The 16616-nt window shown below is 46.4% G+C and overlaps 1 protein-coding gene across 1 annotated transcript; it reads left to right on the top strand.

The window, feature by feature from the left end:
• Positions 1-4099: 4099 nt before the first annotated feature.
• Positions 4100-15866, top strand: PLCXD1 (phosphatidylinositol specific phospholipase C X domain containing 1). Its single transcript, XM_032203385.1, has 6 exons — positions 4100-4211; positions 7644-7780; positions 10441-10569; positions 11669-11824; positions 14345-14528; positions 15247-15866. The coding sequence occupies exons 1-6, from the start codon at positions 4100-4102 to the stop codon at positions 15537-15539; spliced, it is 1011 nt and encodes a 336-aa protein (XP_032059276.1). The 3' UTR covers positions 15540-15866.
• Positions 15867-16616: the final 750 nt, after the last annotated feature.

Genomic DNA, 16616 nt, shown 5'->3' with positions numbered 1-16616 from the left:
ATTCTTCCTCTCCACAGCCATATTTCCCAATTAGTCCTGACAACTTCACACACGATGGTTCTCCTGAAACTGTTCGCAGCCACTTTCTGTCACGCCTATGGAAACCCCCACAGCCTATAAACAGCATCTCCTCTTTATTGCTTTCTCTTTCGCTCAACTTCACCCCTCTGGGCATCTCGTCCTTTTGGTTCCTACCTTTGCAACCTGTTCCATGTCTATTCTGTATCTCCCGAAAATTTGGGGATGATTTAGAGGAGTGTTGGTCTACAAACAGCAGTCTGAGCTGTGGCACTGGGACTGCCGAGGGAAGTGGCTTGGCGGCTGGATGTTAACCAGCTCTGCCCACTGCCACCCCGCCAAGTTTCGCTCTGTGCAAGAGTGTGGCTCTTCCTTTTTCCTCTGCAAAGCTGAGATAGTGAAGCAGGGGTATCTGGAAGATACGCCCTTGCGTGAAGAGGCACGGCACGGCAGCAGCCTGAATTTTCCCTCGTCTTGGCGGCGGTGTGACCCCAGAGCCCCACTGCAGGTGACCCCCTAGGAGGGGTGACGAGAGGCCCTGCGGGCACCCTGCTCCCAAAACCGCACCGAGGCTTTGCGTGTTTGCCTCCCTGGGGCACTCCCTCCCTGCCTCACCGCCTGCCTGCTTCCACAGGACAGCTTTTTGAGGCGCTTGCCGGCATAAATAAGGGTGCATGCCCAAACTGCCTCACGGATGCGAGACGGGCAAGAGGAGGAAAAGAAACTGAAGAACAGAAACTGTGAGAAAGGGGCGAAGCAGCAGACACCTCAGGTACCACTCATATATTTTTAAGACTTTTTATTTATTTTTTTTCGGGTTTTAACGCCCTCCCCGCTGCTCCCTTCCACCCCCAGCCGGCCGCGGGCTCCTCCCGCCCCTCCGCCACCTGCACGGGGCCTGCCCCGGCCCCAGCCCCAGCCCCGGCTCCAGCCCCGGCCTCGGCCCCGCCCGGCCCCGGCTGTGCCCGCGGCTGTGCCGGGGAGCCCGGGCAGGCCCCGGGGAGCGGGATGGCGGCGGTGCCGCTGCTGCGAGGAGGTGAGGGGCTGGGGGGCTGAGGGGCTGGGGGGCTGTGGTGCTGGGGGGCTGGGGGGCTGGGGGGCTGAGGGGCTGAGGGGCTGGGGGGCTGAGGGGGGAGCCGCCCGCCCGCCCTGCTGCGGGAAGGGGGCACGGCTGCGGGCAGGGCAGCGCCGGGGTTGGGTTTTGTCAGGGCGGGGGTCTCAGGCACCCCGGGGGGGTTCCGTATTTTAGGGCACGTTTTGTTTTGAAGTGTCATTATTCTGCGCTGGGACTGCCCCGGGTCGGGTCGGAAAGCAGGCAGCGGCTCTGTGGCAGCAGGGTTAGGGCAGCGCTGTGTGGCACTGCTGTCAGGCTGGGAGCTGGGAATAAAGACACTGTGCGGGGGAATAAACTGTGAGATTTACTTATGGTTATAGCTAAGGGTTGTGATTTCGTTCCTGCAGGTTAGTTGTGGTTTCTCCCTAAAGGACGTGCCCCCTTGCCTCGCTGACACAAGGTACGAGCCAGGAGCCAGGCGTGGGGTGCGCAGCGAGGGGCTGTGCTGTGCTGTGCTGTGCTCGGGGCAGAGCCTGGTGTGGTTGCTTTTTTATGGGGTTTGAGCAGCAGGACCACAGCACGGCTTGGTCTCGACATTTCTGTCACTGCTGGCTTCCCCGATCCCAGCAGGATGCTCCTCACGGAGCGCCCTGGTCCCACCGGGGTCAGGGCAGTGACTGCGCCAGCTGAGAGGTCACTGGGCATCCCCTGTGAGGGACGAATGTGGCAGAAACCCAAATCTTTTTCAGCAGGGGTAGCTTAATTTCTGGCTTCTAATGATCTGGGTCCTTGGAGGGTCAGCAGAAAGCTGAGGCTGGATGGAGGAGGAGGAGGGAAGTGGTCTCTCCGCAAGGACTCCCGGCTTGGTGGCTTCTCACTGCCCAACCACCCCTGGGTGAAAGCCCCCGTGCAGCAGAGCTGCAGCTGGTGGAGGGCCGGGGGGCTGTGCCCGTGTCAGCCGTGGCAGTGAAAATACACGGTGGCAGTGGGTACAGTGGGCATGGCCTGGGAGCATCGCTTGTGCAAAGGAGCAGGGCAGCCCCGGGGGAGCAGTGCTGTGCTGTCAGAGGAGCCACAAAATGCAGCAGAAGGGGACGAGAGCAGCAGGAAGCCTCCGCTGGCAGAGCACGGGGTCTGCAGGCGGCAGAGGGTCAGCATGTTATGTTGCAGAGCTGGGAGATGTCTGAGGTGATCCTGCTGAGATTTCAACTTAAATGTGCCAGATGTGGCACGTAGAGACCATTTGCTCATCCATGACAAGGAGATCTGCACTTTTTTAAAAATAAACCCACGGCAGTTTTTCCACTGGCCTTTGCACCGAGCCCATCAAATACCTGCTCTGTGTTTAGCAAGCAGACCAGGGGAGCAGGTTCAAACCACTTCTTCCTTGCTTGCGCAAGGGTCTTGTGCGTGTGTGCGGGTAACCTCCGAGGCAGCCGCTCTTTGCCAGGCGGAAAACCCCAGGACACGTGGGCAGTGTCGCTGCGCTGTCACCGGGCTGCGGCCGCTGGGCACTTCCCTTGGTGGACGGGATCCCGTCCTTATCGTAACTGGGGTGGAAGTACTCAATTAGACCCAGTCAAAGCCACACCAAACGCGCAGCCAGGCAGGTTGGACGAGCGATGCTACGTGCATCGTGCATCAGCAGATGTAAAAGCCAATTGTACCTGCTATGTCTGGTGTGTGCGTAAAGCTTAGGACAGCCATTCCTCACGTTACTTTTCAGATGACCTCATGTGACTGTCAAAAAAATGGATTGTGCTGTGTTTAAGGAAACCACGGGTTCTTCATATAAATAGCACGGCTCGCTTGTAAATGCTGAAGAACCGGCCACCTCCCAAAACAGCCGAAAGAATGTTTTAGGGAGAAACAACCCCGGGACTGAATGTGCAGAGATGCAGCAAGAGGGAACAGGGACGAGTCAGGAGGGCTGGTGCAGCACAAAGCCTGCATGATGCATACGTGGCTGCTGTCTCTGCAGGAAGGAAACATTTACAGTGCCAGCTTTTTGAAAAGGAAATGGAAGGTGTGATGTTATTGCTGGTGATCACTGTGCCATGGTCTAAAAAAGTGTTCCACTACCTAGCTGGGGACAAAAAACAACAGGTAAAGCCTTAACACTAGTGGAAAGAAGGAAGGCTTCACAAACAAAACCCGACCTTCAGGCAACATCCTAGAAAGAAAAAAAATGGCACGAGGATCTCATCCTTGTGTTCTGTATTGTTCAGGAGAAAATAAAGTGAAAAATGAACAGCATAATTCTAGTAGGCCCTAGTGATGAGCTTGATTTCTCACCTGAGTTTCACCTGCTGGCACTCCTGTGTGACTGTTGCAAATTTTCCATGAGATCACAGAGAGATTTATCCAAGAAGAATGCTTCCAGAGTAGCTTTCAGGAAGGTCTGACCAACTGAAGTACTTGTGGTCACAGGCTCAGCAGCAGTGATAAGGACAGACATCAAGAGGACTTGTCAAAATGGGGTGTAAGAAGATGGTAGTTTTCCTCTGACCCCAGAGGCCAGCATGATGCAAAAATCCCATGTCTGGCAGAGGCAAAGCTCTCGAGGGGCCTGCAGACCCAGCCCCTGCCTGGCCCTGCCATCATATCCCTGGGGGCTGCCAAGGATTTGGGAACAGACAGTGTTTCCCTCTGGAAGCAGGCTATAGCTTGCTGTGGTAGTTGATACAGCCAACGTAGACAGTCATTTCTCCACACTGACAAAGCTGCTCGTGTTTGTCTTGGCTCTGTTTTTCTTTCAGTGGGTCACTTTGCAAGCTCAGAGCTGGATCGTCCCTTTGGCATTGTGTGGGAAGGCAATATTAACAGGAGCAGTGTATCCTGTGCCTGTGGGGCTCTTGACGTTTTGCTGCTGCAACTTGAGAGAAGGGTTGACGTTTTATAGCATGTATAAATACATTCTGCACAGGTCCAATGGCATTAACTCAGCCACAGTGTATGGAATAATTTAGTTATCTTTTTCTTTTTTTTCCTCCCAGGACACCCTATGACATCCTAGAACAGGTACTAATGGAAGGCCCTTTGCAGACCTCCCTTCATGTGTGCCACGAAAATGGCCAGTGGATGTCAGAGTTACCTGAAAAGCTCTGGGATATTCCCCTCTATAACTTAGCTCTTCCAGGTAAAGATTAACTTTTGTCCTGTGATGCTTTATTGGCATGTCACTTCAGCACTGGAACATCCTGTTTGTGCCATTTCGGGATGGCTATATTTATTATTTGGGTCAGTGTGTGGGAGAAGGGCTTGGGGGAGTGTTTGTGTGGTGTGTGCAAGTGTGTGAATATCTTTATTTTGTATTTTGGGGGGTTTCTCAGAGGGGAGGGGAAAAATGACCTCTTGAGGAAAGGGAAGAAAGTGAGACTTCTTTGGCATCAAGATGCACAAGATGATTATGAATCATCTTGTCAGATCAGTGCTAATAATCTGAGCATTTGCTCACCTTGGCCATTTTTTTTCTAATATGTTTTTCTAATATGTAAAACTAGATTTATGCAGTTATGGGTAAATGCACCTGCATTATAGTTGGAGTCCTCCTTGGTACTGCATCCAGACCTGCTTATCATTAGCATTTTTGGGGTCATGTTGCTGGTTCTTTCTGCTGCCTTGAGGAGATTTTTTTTTTTCTCATTCTGCCTAAAGAATTTACAGGAGAACCTGTTCTCACTGGCTTGTGGGAAGACTGTTAGCTCTTGAGCACTTTGCCTCCCCAGTGAGAATGGTACAGAAGGACAGTCCAGCCCACATTTTCTCTCACACCTTTAGATGCGACAGTTTGGGTGGAAAGCAGCACAGCATGTGGATGGATGTTTTATGTAGGTTAGAGAATCCTAGGTTAACTTAGCAAAGCTGTATTTAGAGATAACGAGGAAAATCAAGTCTTATCTTCAGTGAGCAGAGCCCTGGGAGGACCTGAGAACTGTGGTGGAGCTCTTCTACCCCTCGTGGAACAGCGGAATATGATTTAAAGTGAAAAGCAGAAACTTACTTCATGGTGACTTTTTGGATGTGAAATTTAAAGTGATGTTAACATCAAAACAAGCACACCTCTCAGTTTTGGATAAAGTCTAAATAAGAGTACTCAGATGTTATAAAGAAAATCTAATTTCTTTTTTAATCAACAAAATAAGAAAATAAGTAACTATCTTATGGCAGAAGAAAGGTCATGTTCCCTTTTTATCTTCTATTCCTCTTGCAAAAGTTGTTCCAAAAGCCAGTATCATGCTCCGTGGTTTTCAATGAAAAGGAACAGTGTTATTTCTAAAGAGCTTTCGCAGTCATGTTTCTTGGTTGAAAGCTGAGAAACTGCTGATGTGTGCTTTTGATTTCCTGGCACTTCTCCTAACAGTGACGTTGGCATTCTTGTGAATGTTTGCTGTTCTCATGAGCAAATCTGCATGCAGAACAGGCAGGCACAGAAGAACGGCTGCAGAATGGCATGAAGCTGCGGCAGGGTCGGTTCGGGCTGGATGTCAGGAAAAGGCTCTGCACCCAGAGGGTGATCGGGCACTGGGACAGGCTCCCCAGGGAAGAGGTCACAGCACCGAGCCTGACGGAGTTCAAGAAGCATTTGGGCAATACTCTTCAGACATGTGGTTTGATCTTTGGGTGGGCCTCTGTGGAGCAAGGAGTTGGAATCGATGATCCTCATGTGTCCCTGCCAACTCAGGATATTCTGTGATTCTGAGTCCATTTTGGCAAACACTGTACAATTTTTCTGAGCACTGCAGGACACGTAGCTTGGAAGGTTTTGTTGCTTCTCCAGCTGACCTGCAAAACTCGTCCAGCCCAGGTCAGAACAAAACAAATTACGACCAACCAGGTCAGGACAGCTCTGGCAGGTTGTCAGAGGGAGCAACGTCTGGGGGAAACTCAGTTAGGAAACGGAAGCTGTTTGACCTCCTCACAGAAGCCAGGCCTGTCCGTCTGGTCCCTAGGACATGGTAAAGGTGTCACAAGCCAAGGGGTTCCCGGAATGGGATGGCTGGGCTTGTCTCAGATAAAGAAGACAACAAGGCACTCAGGAAACCTGAGAAAGTGTGTTCTGAAATCATGACAAGGAGACAGAGGCAGCTTTCAGAAGCTGGTGCTGTGTTGTGCCAGGGTCACCACGGTGCTGCAGGGGATGCCGTTTCAAGTTCCAAAACTGCATTTTTATTTTATTTTTTTTTTTGCTACCTCACCGTCTTTGCACTGTATTTGTTGCACCATGGATATGCCATCTTCCTCTTATCACTGTAACCCACTGACATCACAAGAAGACTCCTAAATGAAAGGTTATTATCCGCAGGCTGGTTGGCATCAGCAGATGCAACACCCATGGCTGGAATCCTGTTCCCTTCTCTCAGACTTGGATTTGGTCCATGTGGATTTAGTGGTTTGACTCCTACATCTTTTAGGGCAAACTTCTTTGACTGCCCTCATTGTCAAACTTCCCTCTGCAGTAATCTTAGTTTGGGTCCTTAAAGCAGGAAAATAGAGGCAGAAAGCAGATTGTGAAGGTGAAAAATAGTGAGACATTAAACTATTTCTGACCATTTTAAATGATTTTCTCTGTTTCAAATACAAGCCTGTCCTTTTCCTTTGGCTGCTAGAAGTATTGCCATTGGCACCAGTAAGACTGACCTTTCAAGAAGCCATCAAGATGCCAACTGCTGCTAGAAGCTCCTAGCATCAGTGAACGCTTTGACAGAAGACTTCAAAACCAAAATGATATGCAAATTCCTTGCAGATACTCTGTAAAGATCCCAGCAAATCACTTCATGGAGTTGTTAGCTTATTGATGTTTTTCAAAATCAGAAGAAATAATGGAACAGAAGAAGCTAGCAGAAACGCTGGCTGCCTGTACTGAAGAAAGCGGACATAGAGGTTCATCTAAATATGATGCAAGAGCTGTGTCAGGCTTAACATTTCTTGGAAGTCAAACATTTGGACAGGCTGTACTTGACTCTAATATGTAACTTGTAATTCTCTGTGCTGGAAAGAGGTAGTTCTGAAGTCCCTAAAAGGTGGATCCTGCCCGTCTGTCACATGCAAACTTAGATTAGATTTGTCTCTGAAGCCTTCAAGCACTCATGCTTTGTTCAGGGAGGCATTCTTACCAGATATTTAAGACACAAATGCTTGAAGTGCCAGATTAGGAGTTGATCCAATCAAATGTGTAAGAAAGTGAATTTCAGCTTTCAGGCATGGTTCTGTATAGTTTCATGGGCAAAGGTGAGGGGCATGGGCATGAAATCCTGAACAAGTCTGAAATCGGGACAAATTCCAAATAGATTCAAGGAAAAGAATTGCTTCAGGGAAAAATATTGACAAGTCTCAGTGCCCTCCCCTCATGAGGATTTCGTGCTGTCAATGTCAGGTGGGCGATCTCTGTAGAAGAGCCCACCTTTTGACCATACCTACATGGGCAATATACATACCTACAAGCAATACACAGGTATGTTTTGGAAATCAGGTGGTGTGTCAGGCGTGTGCCTGCAATATAACCATGTCTCGTGGTGTTTGAGTAATTAAGAAATGACATTCATTTAACATTTACCTTTGTATTCCACAGGGAGTCACGACACTATGACATACTGCTTGGATAAAAACTCGGCTGTTAGTGGCAATGAATCGAAGCTGGTGGAGCTTTTAAATAAATTTATGCCCTGCATTGTACGCCCGATCATTATGAAGTGGTCTATAACACAGGTAAGAGTTGTCCAACGCTCCCAGGCCTGAACAAATCTGAAGTATGTGCTGCTGTGCTGAGGGGGTCATGATCTCCCACACAGCAATGAGAGAACAGAACTTCCTGTTTCTATTCCAGCCTAGAAATCCGTGCTCTCATGAAATACCTGTGCTGTACGTACCAGATCTTTTTTTATTTTTACTTTATCTTTGCAGGGAAAAATCATTCGGCTTAGGCAGGGAGGATTCACAAAGATGTTGCTTAAAACTGACCACTTGTTACTAGAAACCCATCATCCTTTTGGCATGTTTATTGTTATTGTTAACATTTAATATAAGCATTATCAAAGGAAGTTAGTAAAAAGGTTTTTCTTTTCTTGCACTGTGTTCAGAAGGTAATCCCATTGTTTGTACTGTCACTGTTGTGTGAGGTGTCTGTTGTTTTCCCTTGCTTTATTGTGTAAATATTTCAGTGAGCGGCAAAGACAAAACTATTGTGTAAGGGAACTTTTACCATTACAGATTAAGAGAATGAAGGTCTGACACCTCACATAAGGTTTAGTTCGTTTTTTAAAATGACTACACTTTAAGGTAGCAGTTATCTCTTGCTGTTCCTCACAAACGCCCGTTAAAGACAAAATTGGGAATCATAATTTAAGTTAGAGCTTTTGAAGATTTTTCTAAAGAAGAGGCTTTGCTGGCATCAAAGAGGCACCAGAAATCCTTTCACTTTTGTTCTTTTAGAAGGAGCAGTTCATTATTAGTGAATTAAAACTGAATAATTGATAACTGGCAATGATTATGCCTAGGCTCCTTGTGCTGTGCTCGAGCAGCCCTGGCACACGGGAGGCTTGGACACTCCGGCTCACCACGTAAGTCACAGATTGATGTGCAAGGTCACTCGCTCGGCGCAGCGCCTGTTCTCGAGCTGCTCCTTTGCTTTGTGACTTAAGCCCTTGTCAAATTCAGAAAGCTCCTGCCCTGCTGGCTGATGAGGTGACCCTGGAGGGGACAAAGAAGCTCCACACACCTTTGCACTCATTTTCTGGCCCGAGCCCGGCTTGCTGAGCGGGAAACGTGCCGCGGTGCCCAGCCGTCCCTGCAGGGAGGTGACTCCACCCGTTGGTATCTGGAGCACCCAGATCAAGGAGTCCAACCAGTGGTAGGGCCCACGCGTTCCTGGATGGCCCAACGCCTCGGAGCTGCCTGGATTCAGCCCTGGCTGTTCTGTTTCTGTTTCAGCCCCGGTGCCCAGGTCTCGGCTGCACGGTGGCTGACACTGGGTGTGTGATCTCCACTTGTGCTCTGGATGCCTGGCGTGAGGCTGCAGCACCAGGCAGCATCGCTCTACAAGGCCTCCTCTTACATTTTGCCCTTGGGGGCAGTATTTACAGTGTCTAATTGAGTATCCAAATGCAGGTGATGAATTAAGGAGCCAAATCTCTCTGGTTTTCCCGTGCAGCCAGTGGAAAGGAAGAAGTTTCTCCAAAGGACAGTTCAGAACAGCTTATTCTGGTGCTCTTTCTGGCCAAAAAGGTTATATATGACCTACAACCATATACTTCCCCATCTCCAGTGACCCCTGGGTCTCTCCCTCAGCTTCTCCAGCCTGGAGGAGACCAAGCAGGCGTGGAGGTTGCTGCTGGCAGCTCCTGTGGTCAGAGGCACCCCACTACTTGCACCCCGGGTCACACAGGGCTGCTCCCCAGCCCTGCAGCTCAGGCACGGCCAGGGGAGGTGAAACTCCCCTCCTAGGAGCAGAAAGTTGGATGGTGAAAGCCAGGCAGGGTGAACATCCCACTATCTGTCTGAGCTCTGTCCAGGTGCTAATGCCACCGACGTGGCTCATCGGGCACAACACCTTGCATTGGTTTAGTTTTGCTGAAGCCTTTCAGGCCTAAATCAGTGCAGAGTATTTTTTCTGAGACCTGAAAGTGTTGTCCATACAAGCAGGTTGAACTGAGACAAATTAGTATTTAAGTGTATTAATTTGAGTTGCTTCTATTTTCTTAATGAAAGAGTCTCGATATAGATAAGAGATGTACCATTTGGGATTTTTTGCCCCAGAAACTCAGCTTTATCACATGTTCCACTTAGCCCTCAAAGTCAGTAGGGGAGGTCCAAGAGAAATTTAAAATAGAAGGGATCCTCTGTTTTGTAGGACTTCTGCAAGTTGATACAAACTTTTTTTTAAGAGACTTTGCCCTAATAAAAAAGAACAATAGCTAGTATTTTTTTCTATTCTTGTTTTTCCTTCTGTTGAGGATGAGTGAGCTCCGCAGAGACATCCGTGGTGAAGTCTTTGATCTAACAAAATAAATCCAGAATTTCGAAGGTGCTGATCCTGCAGGTTTTGTTTATACAAATAGTCTTGTGAACAGTGATCGTGTATTTATGCACAGGTTAATGAATCTTTGACTTTCAGAACACGACAAATGCAGAGGTCTGAAACTAATCTAATCTGTGTCTGGGGTGTATTCTGCAGGGAAATCAGGATCCCTCTTGTCAGATAGTAAAATAATACAAATTGTGACTCGGTGCCTTACAGCACCATCTTAAAGATGAAAGACCTGTGAAAAATGTCGCAGGGCTAATTTGATACACCTCTTCCAGTTATCTAATCTAAAGAAACAGATCCCTTCCAGGCTCTCGGGACCTTTGTCTTCTGTTTCACCCTTCAGGTACTGACTGTGACGGAGCAACTTGAGGCCGGCGTTAGATACTTGGACTTTCGGATTGCCCACAAGGCCAACGATCCATCAATGAATCTGTACTTCGTGCACATGGTGTACACGACTGTTGTTGTACAGGTATTGTCCTTGCCTTCAGAATGGCTCTACACACAGTGCTGCTTGTTTTATGTAAGAGCCATCACAGTCTGAAAACAATGGCCCAAGGTCTTTTGAATAGGTTATTTGATTTCCTAACGTGAGGACCTCAAACTAGAGAAGGTTGGCAGGGCAGGTTACTGGGCTGGAACGTTTCAGCATCCATCTGGAACTGCTGTGCCTTGCTCTCTACCACCTACCCCCATAACATGTGTTTCTGGGGTTTATCTTGTGTTGTCCCAGGATGCTACCTAGGGCTGTCCCATTTCCCTGATAAGGACAGGCATTACTAAAAAGCAGAAGGTATTAAAAGCCTAATAAAATCACAGAAACTTTTCTTTTTGAGGAAAAAGTATTTCCCTGAAAGACAGAGAGACTCGAGTCTGGATCCCATGATCAAATTACTGTCAGCTACTGTGGAGACACTGCTGTGAGTTGCTCTTTTGCATGTGCTCTCTCACTGTGGACCAGTTCACGTCTTTCTTAGCTGGCTGTGCGTTCATCTGCGCCTGGCTGTACAGATCCCAGCAAATGCAGCTTCAGTTTGTAGCCTAACTGCCTAAACTTTGGTTTCATGCTTCATATTGGGGGTCTGGACCCTTCATGTCGTGGCATGCTCGAGCAGACAGTTAGATGTAGTGCCTGCCCACCCTGCTAGTGACAGGTGGGCTCCAAGAAGTGTCATTGCCTGTAACAACCGGGGAGAACAGGTCCTGTTTCAGCAAGTACAGAGCTTTCCCCTGTTTTCCAGTTTCCCACTAACACAGTGTTTGCCCTTAAAGAAGCTTGGGAAGATGGGTTTACTGCTAACCTGCCTCTAAGAGGTAGGGGGTTCGTGGGTATTATCAAAATATAAAACTGCTAAGTCTGGTGTGTTAGACCCACATCCAGAGCAAATCATCGCGGACCTGCAGAAAGGTTTTCCTGGCGTGCTTCTCTCTGGAACATCCTGTGGGCTGTCAGACGTCCATACTCCAAAACCTATGCTGATTTTGTGGTTCTACTTCACAGTCAATGCTCTGCTTGTTTTACTTCTTTCCCCAGGGTAACATAAATGATTTGCCATGACTATCTCTTGTAGGATATTCTGTGGGAAGTGTTAAAGTGGTTGGAAGCTCATCCGCAGGAAGTTGTTATCTTAGCCTGCAGGAATTTTGATGGATTAAACAAGAAACTTCACTGTCATCTTATTGCCTGTATAAAAGAGATTTTCCAGTGTAAGCTGTGTCCCAGAAATGTAAGTGTGAGATTTTTTCCCACCTTTTTTAAAGGATGATATATTACAGTGAGGCCTTTGGTTCAGAATTGTCATATGTTTTCTGATTGTGCTGTATTTTTAAACTAGGAAACATTTGCCGTATCAGAAATAGGTCTTTACTTAATAAAATTGAAGAAATATAGCAAACCTACATCCCTTAGTGTGGAGGAGGGAATTAAATTGGACTGTCATGTCCGTTGAGTTGTGGGATAACAGTAGGGGACACAACAGTAGGGACACAACTGCCACCCACTGTTCTGACTGATTTTTTGAAGAAGGGTTGTTAAAAATACAGTCCAGACTATGGCAAGGGCTTTCAGTCTCAGGTGGAGATGTCTGCCTTCTGAGCTGATGGGATTCAGATTACCTTACAGAAGTCTTTTCACAGCAATAATTACAAATCATTTTGATGCTATACGTAGCATAAAAATCACGTAGTTTAGGTTGGAAGAGACCTCTAAGTCACCTAGTCCAACCCCAGCAGGCAACTGGGCCAACTTCCAAGTTGTGTTGGGCCACGTCCTAGCAGCTTTCAGTCACCCGACCCTCCAGAAAGGCTTTATATTTAATAATCAGAATTACTTAGTATACTATATTTCATAAGTTGAGATTTTTAGCTTCCCCTTCTTTTTACAAGGTGTGGGAGCTTTTAGCAGTTAAACAATTAACATTTCAAAGATGCACAGGAACAGAGGGTTTTCTCTGGAGATGTGAGGGGTGCAGGATAATGATGACCCTGTTTGCGATTCGAATTAATCCTTTGAAGCTGGTGTGTCAGTAAGGGCTGACTATTACCACTTCAAAGCATTTTGCATGGCAGAGTTAAAATAGAACAATTCTCAGCAAAATTAGGGGATTCTGAATATTCAGGCCTCCACTGAATAACTGAAGACCTGAGTGACATTGTTTTATTGTTTCCCCAAATACCTTGAGTGTGTAAGTCGTGGATGAGCAGAGCAACGCAGGAGAAGACAGTCAAATTTACTTTTGGGTCAGCTCCAAAACTAAAAATAAAAAAAAAATATATTAATTGGGAGAGGGGCAAGTTGTTGCTGATAGTTTGTTGAAGGAAGGTGATGGTTTGAGATTTTGGTTTCTTCACCTGGCTGGAGAAAGAGAATGTTTCTGAGCTGTGTCCAAGCAGAGGGAGGACAGGCAGCGGAGACAGGAGACACCAAGTATTTCCCTCAAGCAGGATCGTTTCCAGGGGGCCTGTTACCAGCACAGCAGAGCTTGCCATTTCTGCAGGTGACGCCTTTGCAGGTTAGGTAGCTGTGGGGCTTGTCAGAATCACAAATTCAGAATTAACATCAAACAGCCTTGTGCTTGCTCACTTATTTTAAAATCACCTAACATCTACTGTCTCTCAAGACTGCAGCTCTGGTGTTGAACAAAAGTAAGCGTCAAAGCGTTTATGAAGCTCTAAGCAGAGGTCTGCATGTAATACTGGCACAGGCCACAGTGTGACAACATTACTTTGTGTTTAAAATTGTAATTGCCTTAACTATTCAAGGTGTCTTCCTTTGATCTGGATTATTAGGGTTTAAAAATCCCTTGTCAGACATCTGCAGTTTCATCTTTGCTTTGTTTGCAAAATAAGCACCTGTGCTCGAGTATACATCTCTGGTACCCCCTTTAAAATAAAAAAATAAAAAAGGTTTGAGCTTTAGAAAGGCAGCTGTAGTAAAGCAAAGGCTTCTGTCAACCACAGATTTTGTAGCTCATGAGTAGCTTGTATCTTAATTTTGCAGTATTTTCTGATCTAATTGGGGCTCACACTCTCTCTTGGATGAAGCCAAGAGGGATTTCTATGTTCATTCAACCCCTGGCTTTCTTCAAAGACTTGCATTAAAATTTTTCAACTTTGGTTTTTATTTTAAGTAAGAAGCTAATTGGAACATCCTAAAGCCACCAATTCCTCTTCACAAACAACAGACACAGCTTTTAACCACCAACGTTCTTAAAAAAAAAAGAAAAAGATGCCTGTTAAAATGTTGGTTTCAAAAAATAAATAAACGGAGGGCTGTTGAGTCAGTTTGTGACTCAGCTCTTGCCTTCTCTCAATGCAGGATGACCAGGGCATCCCAATTTCTGAAACAATGCCCTTACAGAAATCAGAATTAGTATCTTTCTTACCTTTAGCCTTACTGAGTCTGAACACTCAAGTTTTCATTAAAGGCTGTGGCAAGAAATTTGGGTCTGTGTGGGACAGCTGCCCAAACTACTGCTGCTTCTCTGCATCTGTTTTCCTACAGATGGGTGTGGGGCTTTGTGTTCCTTGTCACTCCTTGTGCAGAACGGGCTATGTCTTCCTCTTGCAACACGTTTTCAGTTTGTAATCCATCCAGAGCTCCACCTGGCTGCAGGGTGAACTGCTTGAACCAAATCTGAGCCTTGCTGTCTAGGCGATTCCACGCTTTGGTATTTGAACTTTGGCAGACACTGCTCTTGTTGGCTCACAGCTCCCACTGACTTGCACCCGGCCGTGATTTCCCCTAGGTGGTTCCGACGCTGCGGACCATGTGGCAGCACGGCTACCAGGTCATAGTCTCGTATGAAGAAGTCGTGGAGGTGGAGAAGCACTGCGAGCTGTGGCCTGCCATCCCGTACTGGTGGGGGAACAGAACTTCCACTCACGCTCTTATCCAGTACCTGGAGCGCATGAAGCGGATGGGCCGGCCAGGTACGTACGGGAGCTGCTGCAAAGAAACAAGAGGCAGGTATGGCAGTGCAACACAAACAGAAAGAGTAGGTTGGGAGTTCACAGGGGTGAGGGATGTCACCCCGCTGGGCATGCTGCATGCTCTAGACACTCACACGGTGCTGAGTGCTCTCGCCCACCCACGAGGGAGTGCAACATGCATGTCATCTTACCTGCTGATGTAAATGCGTGCGCAAGTGCACCTGCGTACATAGGTTATGTCACTGCAGCAGCTGCTTCACCGGAGTGATGGTGGAAAAGAACCAAGGGATGATGAGGGGAAGAACTGCTTGAGAAGCATACTCCTGATCCAAAGGAAAATGCTTCTGTAGATGCACCGTGTGTTCTCACATGTCACGTGGGAAGTGTAGTCAGCTGGAAGCAGTCCTTGTGGAAACACACCTTGCAGAGGGAGACTGGTGGGTGGAGAACATTGAGCCTGCAACAAACACTTGAGACGGGTTTAACTGAACTGGGATGGTTCAAGGAATGAGCTGGGTTTTAGTTAATTGTTTGGTGTGGCATACAGCAGCAACAAACGAAGACAGCCCACTGAAACACTTCTAGGTCTGTGAAACAATCTTAAGTTAGCATTTTAATGATTCCCAGCAGAACTAGACCTGGAGTTAATGCAATGCCGAGCGGTTTCTGTTCTCCTCAAAGGAATATTTAATGTGTCACCTTTTGATTTTTGTTTCAGAAAAATTCTTTGTTGCGGGCATTAACCTTACTGAAAATTTAAGATACATTCTTTTACACCCATTTGGCTCACTGAAGGAAATGACACTCCGGAGTCTTCCATGCTTGAAAATCTGGGTGAGGAAGCAGTATCCAGGAACGCAAAAAGAATGTATTAACATCATTGCTGGAGACTTCATAGGAAACGATGATTTTGTCAGAGACGTGATAGAACTTAACACAAAAATTAATCCTCCATTAGACTGTCACAGCAAAGCAGCAGGAACAAATACCATTTCATTCTCAGCTTTATAATCTTTGAAAAGCTGAAAAGACTTTGTGTGCATTGAGAGTTTCCTGGTTTAAACATCTTGGACTACATAAAGGTCCAGTTAACTTAAACCAGGGATGTTTTAAAAACTCATTAAGAGAAGTGCTCTCAAAATCATCAGGCTTTCAAAGTGTTTTCATGAAAAAGAGAGCAGGAAGATCTTGCTGAAGTCTCTAGAGAACTGTTATGTGGGTGTAATTTACTTAGAGGTGCTTAGATTCTGTAGCAGCTGGCAATATTGGAAATCTCAAGAACTTACTCCTATTTTATTTTACGTCCAAGTAAGAAGAAAAATATAATGTCACTAGTTGCACAAATTGTTTTGTAATTTTATTTTTCTTGGAGTTTAAAAGATACTCTGTGCATAACTGCAACCCCAATTCTCAGTATTTTATCAGTGTGAAACTGACTTGTCTGTTTTCATAGACTGTATTAAATATGCAATATGAAAATGTTAAAAATATTTTTGATATATGAAAGATAAGGTACTGACACACTGCGGTTGTGTGCTGAGTTGTGAATCATTTTACTAGCAGGGTAGTCACAACATTCCTCACGATTTGTGAGATATGTGCATTGGAATACTTTCATTATTATCATTCATGCCCCTTCTGCAGTCGCTCCAAAGATACCAGAGCCAGGCTCCTGGACAGTTTTGTCTGCTGCAGTAAAATGTGTTTTATTAGGAGCTGCCAAAATACCCTTTACGCTGAAAATAAACACATATGAAACTAATTTCTAATCTAAACTCAGACTGCTTTAAAAATACAGTTCATGAGCTTGTCGCGTTTGAGGTTTCACAACTGGTCTTCCTTTATTAACATATTTTTGTAGCGCCATAGTCATATTTCCTCTCAGTAAGTATTCTTTGATTGCGTAAATGCTGTTTTTATGCTGCTTGGCACTGTAAATTAATTCTATTTTTCTAATTTTTAAATGGACTGTGCAATAACTGATGATCATGAAGGTAAGAAAAATGCCAAGTATCAGGGCTAAAAGAAAACAGGCATTGTATAAAGTTCACTATGCAGCTTCATCAATATACCTCACTTTTGATATGC

The sequence above is a fragment of the Aythya fuligula genome, chromosome 1 (genome assembly GCF_009819795.1).
Source record: "Aythya fuligula isolate bAytFul2 chromosome 1, bAytFul2.pri, whole genome shotgun sequence".
NCBI lineage: Eukaryota > Metazoa > Chordata > Aves > Anseriformes > Anatidae > Aythya > Aythya fuligula.
This window is presented reverse-complemented; position numbering and strand designations above follow the sequence as displayed.